This window comes from Camelina sativa, chromosome 18 (assembly GCF_000633955.1).
Source record: "Camelina sativa cultivar DH55 chromosome 18, Cs, whole genome shotgun sequence".
Classification (NCBI taxonomy): Eukaryota; Viridiplantae; Streptophyta; class Magnoliopsida; order Brassicales; family Brassicaceae; genus Camelina; species Camelina sativa.
The window spans coordinates 9,829,027-9,835,238 of record NC_025702.1 but is presented as its reverse complement, the minus strand read 5'-3'; the positions used below and the strand labels follow the sequence as shown (position 1 = coordinate 9,835,238).

The 6,212-nt window shown below is 35.0% G+C and overlaps 2 protein-coding genes and 1 pseudogene across 2 annotated transcripts in view; 1 reads left to right on the top strand and 2 right to left on the bottom strand.

Moving 5' to 3' along the window:
- LOC104760961 (probable leucine-rich repeat receptor-like protein kinase At5g49770) overlaps positions 1-2,016 on the bottom strand; it is a 5,937-nt gene extending 3,921 nt beyond the window's left edge. The window contains exons 1-10 of the mRNA XM_010483967.1: positions 1,655-2,016; positions 1,442-1,562; positions 1,295-1,366; positions 1,141-1,215; positions 954-1,025; positions 704-868; positions 527-601; positions 359-430; positions 210-281; positions 50-118 (exon numbers count right to left, since the gene is read on the bottom strand). Coding sequence (XP_010482269.1) covers positions 50-118; positions 210-281; positions 359-430; positions 527-601; positions 704-868; positions 954-1,025; positions 1,141-1,215; positions 1,295-1,366; positions 1,442-1,562; positions 1,655-1,754 — 893 coding nt within the window. The 5' untranslated portion in view covers positions 1,755-2,016. The remainder of the gene's footprint in view (positions 1-49; positions 119-209; positions 282-358; positions 431-526; positions 602-703; positions 869-953; positions 1,026-1,140; positions 1,216-1,294; positions 1,367-1,441; positions 1,563-1,654) is intronic.
- Positions 1-6,212, bottom strand: part of LOC104760959 (probable leucine-rich repeat receptor-like protein kinase At5g49770) — a 40,252-nt gene that overhangs the window by 15,973 nt on the left and 18,067 nt on the right. The gene's annotated exons all lie outside the window — the stretch shown is intronic.
- Positions 2,634-4,141, top strand: LOC104760962 (annotated as a pseudogene).

Genomic DNA, 6,212 nt, shown 5'->3' with positions numbered 1-6,212 from the left:
AAAAAAAAAAAAAAAAAAAAAAAGAGGGGAGAATAATAAAGAGACTCACAATGTGTAGAGACTGGTTAACCTGGTTAAATTTGGAAGAACACCTGTAAATCTGTTATTGGCCAAGTACCTGAAAAAGATTCAAATACAAACTATTTTACTTCTTTTTGTATATGTATCTACAAAAAATACAGACAACAAAACTTTAGTTTCTCACTTACAGTTCTTGAAGAACTGTGAGATTATTAAGACTTGAAGGAATATCTCCAGTTAGTTTATTCCTATCAAGGCGTCTGCATGTAACAAAAGAAAACATATGAGATTAAACAAGTTAGGAAAAGTAAAAAGTAACAAACAAAATTTTACTTACAACACCGTTAGCGTTTTAACGAGGCTGAGGCTTTCTGGTATTTTACCCGTCAACTGGTTTCCATCAAATAATCTATCGATAAAACAAGAAGCAATGCGATTCATTTATTTAGTTATCAATCTCAACTGGTGCAACTCTCTCAGCTTTCATACTATATATGAAACTTACACATGCAGCAAAGTCATGTTTGAGCTGAAGAGCTTCTCTGGGATATCACCCGAAAGCTTGTTATTTCCAAAATGGCTGCAAGAAAAAGTCAAAGAGAATCAGATATACAGATTAGTTAATTAGTACTTAGTATGTATATTAAAAATTCTCATAAAAGAATCAGGGGATTATATATACAAATGTCCAGCTTCAAGAAGCATGTCAAGTCCAGGTGAAGAAGTCCCATTAGACACTGGAAGCTTTCCTTCGATTTGATTGTCGGCTATATCTAACCAAAACAGTTGCGATAGCCGTCCAATGGAAGCCGGAATTGTTCCAATGAATTTATTTGAATTTAGGGAGCTGTATATATGGAGAAAACTTGTATTATTACGAACTGATTTAGAGACAGTTTACAGTACTATAGGAAGCAACATTGGTATCTTACAGTGTTGTAAGTTGTTCTAGAGATCCTATTGACTCAGGGATTTGACCACTGAAACCACATCCCATAAGGTTTCTGGACAAAGAAAGAAAGAAAAAAATCAATTAATAGGTTATGAGTCAAAGGCGCGATTATATATAAGTCAAAGGCGCGATTGTAAATAGGTTATGATCTTGTTTGCTTTTCTTACAAGATAACCAACTTCTTGAGGTTACCAATATTTGGTGGAAGCGGTCCAGTCAAATTAGGATTGGATGTCAAATCCCTAAAATAAAACCATTGGATCATCAGATGAGGAAGAAAAAAAATCCAATTATATGTAGAAAAAGAAGAAAAACACATACAAGATCTGCAATTCAGACAAAGCCGCGATATCGGCAGAAAGCTTTCCTTCCAAGTCAACGTTGCCTAATGATCTGCAAAAACAACATATTATTAAATTCTGAAGAGGAAAGCATCAAGCAAAAGGGTATATAGATATAAGACGTTACATTGAAACTATGCGGTCATTGCTACATGTAATTCCAACCCAATTGGTTCCACAAGGATCAGAGCCTTCCCAATTCTTGGGAAACTTGGTCCATTCACTCTTCACAGCTTGTAAAGCCGTAGCTGCACCAATTTTCAAACTCATTCAAAGATTTTGAAAATTCCTATGTATATATGTATAAAAAATATGATCATCATCTAAACTATATACTTACCGTCAGGGCCATTTGTGAGCCCATAAACACAACAAATGTGAAAGAAAAGCAAAATCAGGATCATCATGTAGACTCTAATTTTTGAACTGGTCATCTTCATTATAACCACAAAGAATATATTTTTCTCTTTCTCTATTTCTGATTGTATCACATTATATCATACAAGAAGAAAGATGTGGTTTGCACAAATTCAAGAATAAATTTGACAAGCCCCCTTGCTAAACAAAACATGTAGACTAGTGTTAACTAAAAGGAGAAGACTTTGAGCAATTTGAAGTGACAGATACATAAAGTAAGAAATAGACAGTGGAACATATAATAACTTGATCAACTTGAGACAGCTGATAATCTGAATGCTCGAAGGTTTCAAAAGGGTTATTATATGGAAATGTTAATTGAGTACTGGGAAAGACCAAATCATGAAGAATACAATTTAAACACGACTTGAATGGACGAGTTCATGACTCATTAAAAATTAACAATTGTGACTAAAATATAGTGAACGAAATATTTTAACTGATAACACGACTTTTTTAATCGATCTAATCCGACACGAACCAAAACTAAATAATTGATCAGAGAACCTTTAGCTTAACTTAATGTGTGGCTAAAACGAATTTAAAAAGAAAACAACTTTTGTTGATTTAAAAGATTAGAAAGCTGTGTTTTGAGGCCCATTAAGATTCAATGCAAATGATTAAGCCCACTATTGATGCTTTCACGCGCANAATTGTGACTGTAAGAGTCGGATTAATATTCATAATCATATACTATAAATTAATTTTTTTTCTCGGTGACTTTTATTGATTTAAAAGATTAGAAAGCTTTTGAGTAAAAAAGAAAAGAAAAGATTAGAAAGCTCAAAGTATTGTTATGAGGCCCATTAAGATTCAATGCAGATGATTAAGCCCACTATTGAGAAATGCCCTTCATGTTATATGTGGCAACTCGATCATACCAACCGCACGCGCCTCTAAGAACAGTAAAGTGAAGTTAAAAATTTGTGCTGTGCAAGTCAGAGAAGAAATCGATTGGGTTCCTTTTTACCAACGGCGACAATGTTTTGGCGGAAGAAGAAGAGCAGCAAGTCGCCGACACCAAAGTCGAAGGAACCGTCGCCGAAATCGAACCCAAATCCGTCACTTCCACACGATTTGATAGTGAGCATCTTAGCCCGTGTCTCGAGATCCTATTACCCAAATCTCTCCTTAGTCTCCAAAAGCTTCCGATCGATCCTTGCTTCACCGGAGCTATACAAAACCCGAACCCTCTTAGGCTGCACCGAGACTTTTCTCTATGTGTGCTTACGCTTCCCTCATGAACCTAACCCTCGCTGGTTCACTCTCTACCCGAAGAAACCTAATCAAACCCTAATTAACAAGAAGAAGAAGAAAGAGGATCCAAGTCTTCATCTATTGGCTCCAACCCGAATTCTCAACTCTCCTCCATTGGAATGGTCAAGTCCAATTGCTGTTGGTTCTTATCTTTACGCCATTAACGCAGATATACATGATTCTCCATCCGTGTGGTACCTTGACTGTAGATTTCACCACACTTGGCGTGAAGCTCCAAGAATGAGAATAGTTCACACCGGTACTTGACACGATGGGAATGTGTATTTGCCAGGAATGTATGAAAAGCAAGATTCTTTGAACTGCGTTGAAGTGTACAACGCAGAGACTCAAGCTTGGAATCCCGTGCAGCCCAACATACGGAGATTGGAGTTCAAAAACATGGATGGAATTATTTACTTTTACCGTAAAGTAGACTCTACTTGGCGTGGTATGACTTTTAAGCCAAAGGATTCTACATGGAAAACTGTAGGATTGCGTATGGTTGTGGGTCGGGTTTCTTTTTGTACGATAGATGGCGTAGACTATACTTATGTCGTGGCGAACATCTTAGATGGAGAGCACGTGATGGGACTCAGGAGGGAGTAGGTGCGAGAAGATTAGAGGGTTTAGAATTAGAAGGGTTGCCTCAGTTTGCTGATTCTGGTTTTTGATGAATTAGTAGATTATGGTGATAAAAAGCTGGTTGTTTTGTGGGACAAGTCTGTGCAGAGATTTGGGTTTAAGAAGAAGATGATTTGGTGTGCAGAGATCTCACTTGAAAAACGCAACGATGAGGAGATTTGGGGGAAATTCGAGTGGTCCGATGCTGTTCTTACTGTGCCTAAGTCTTATAAATTCGTGTGTGCTAAACCTGTTACTGTTTGACAGGTTATGAACGTCATGAATCTGGTTGGTATCCCTTTCTTTCTTTTTAGTATGCCTATTTGGAATGAACGTAGTAATGTATGACATTGTTTTTGCTTGTAGTGCCGGATGATTAAGCTTATTTTGGGACTTTTCTGTCTCTTTGATGACAAAATCGTTCTGCATATTGTTTGATGAATGTGACTCATGAGACGTTTTTGTTGTTGAATGTGTTGCGAAATGTCTTTATATGCGACTACTACGATGAATGCTTGTCTTGTCTTGTGTTTTTAGCTGGAGTCACTTGCTTTAAAGATGATTAAGCTTTTTTTTTTTCATTACTACTGCTTTGATAAGCCCTTTGTTCAGAAATTCTTTACGCTAATTAAGAGCAAATAATTGAATTGCAAATATGATAAAAGGGCTTAGAAATCTTTCCAGTTGTCAAGAAGAACAATTCTCCCAAAAAATCTTCCAATAAGCATTGCAAACTATAGAATGAGTAGAGAGGCTAAGATTTAGGTTATAAGTCGAGTCTTAGATTTATATATCCTCGACATTGTTCAGTACTCAACCCCAAGTTATAATGGTACCTGTGAAACAGTTTGACATGTCTTTGAAATTGATGATTATTTATACTCAGAGTGTTACATTCCCTTCAAACCACTTGGAAATGAAAACTAACACCCTCCTCCATCTCAAATCAAAAGGATCCAAAACTCTTCATTTGTTTCAAAACGTCTCAAAATTTATCAAGACTCGATAAAATACTAAAGACACTAAAAACATTCTTTGACACTAGAAAAGACTCGAGAACAATGGTTAAAAACCAATAGTTGTAAGAGTTATCACATCCTCCCGGACTTGAATTTTGTTTGACCTCAAGCAAGAACAATTAAAAATTTGGATCGAAAGAAATGGTTAGAAGAACGGGAACTCACATATCATTAAAAACTGACATATATGCGCCTTCCTTAAACTGCACCAAAACTAATTCAAGGCAGATCTTACTTCATGTACTTGACCATGGGTTTGGTAATAACCAAGAATCTCGGGATCACAAAGAACTCTTTGAGTCAATGATCATAGCCTTTTCACATTCATTAAAAATTGTGTGTACTCTTCACAAAGGGAATATCAAACATGTCATTGGTCTTGGTAATAATGCTCTTTATGGTGGCTCATGTATTTTGCTGCTATCCTTACAAATCTAAGAATGTAAAACATTATGTACACTCATAGTGAGACACAAACCAAATTTAGGGTACATAGCCTTGCCATTCTTTCAGATCCACCAACAGTACCAAACTCAGTCTAGCCTTTGATTAGCCTTGGTACTATACTAGTATCTAACAATACATTCAAGACCCTCCAACTCCTCTTCTTTTTCGTTAATGTTTTTTTATTTTCTTTTTTAGAATATAGAAGACATAAGATATACACAAAGGAGGAAAAGAAGCAATTCTCTTTTTTCAACTTCTATACCAAGGAAAAATCAGATACTCAAAGGCTTATTAACATTCTTAATTATTCATTACATTACTACATTCTACACATCGAATACTAATGAGAGGTCAGCTATGTCGGTATCTCTATACTCAATAGTTTTTGTACATGAATACACATGACACTGTAATGCCAAGAATGGATGAGGTATCCAAAAACAGTTGAGGTGAGGTTGTGGTATATTAGAAGAAAGATGAATCTAGTCACTCAGGGTTAACAAGCATGGTAAAATAGCATAACGGAATTTCTAAATTTATGATCCATGACATGATTATCAAACTCCTAAATAAAATAAATTAAATCCAAGTTCGATCAATGTATTACATAATAAGGCTAAGTTTAAATCATCCAAATTTCAAACTACCGAGAGAGAACTAATTATACAAAAACTATGACTATATTCTTAAATTTGAAGTCTTCTATACGCATATACATTAATATAGCACTATTTTTTCTGTTGCCATTTTTCTTGCGGTTCTTTGAAGATATATAGACTAGTGGATATTATTATAGCTAACAATTGTATATGTTTCTTTATGTTGTTACAAAATTTAAGTTATGTGAGAAATGTGATGCGCCTTGATCCATCATTTTCATGAAGTTGCTATACCTAAATAAATAGATTCAGTGGTCACAATTCTATATGAAAAAAATATGTTGGTTGTTTTTGTGAAGTTCTGATTAATTAGTACGTTATATTTGTATATTATGTGTTCTTACATATTTAAATATGTAAATATATACAATTAGGAGAAGAAAAAGCATGATTGAGGTGCCTAAAACATTGTGGTCAACAAAACTTTGTTATTTTATGGTCAAGTCAACAGAAAGTTTGTGATTAAAATAACATCATG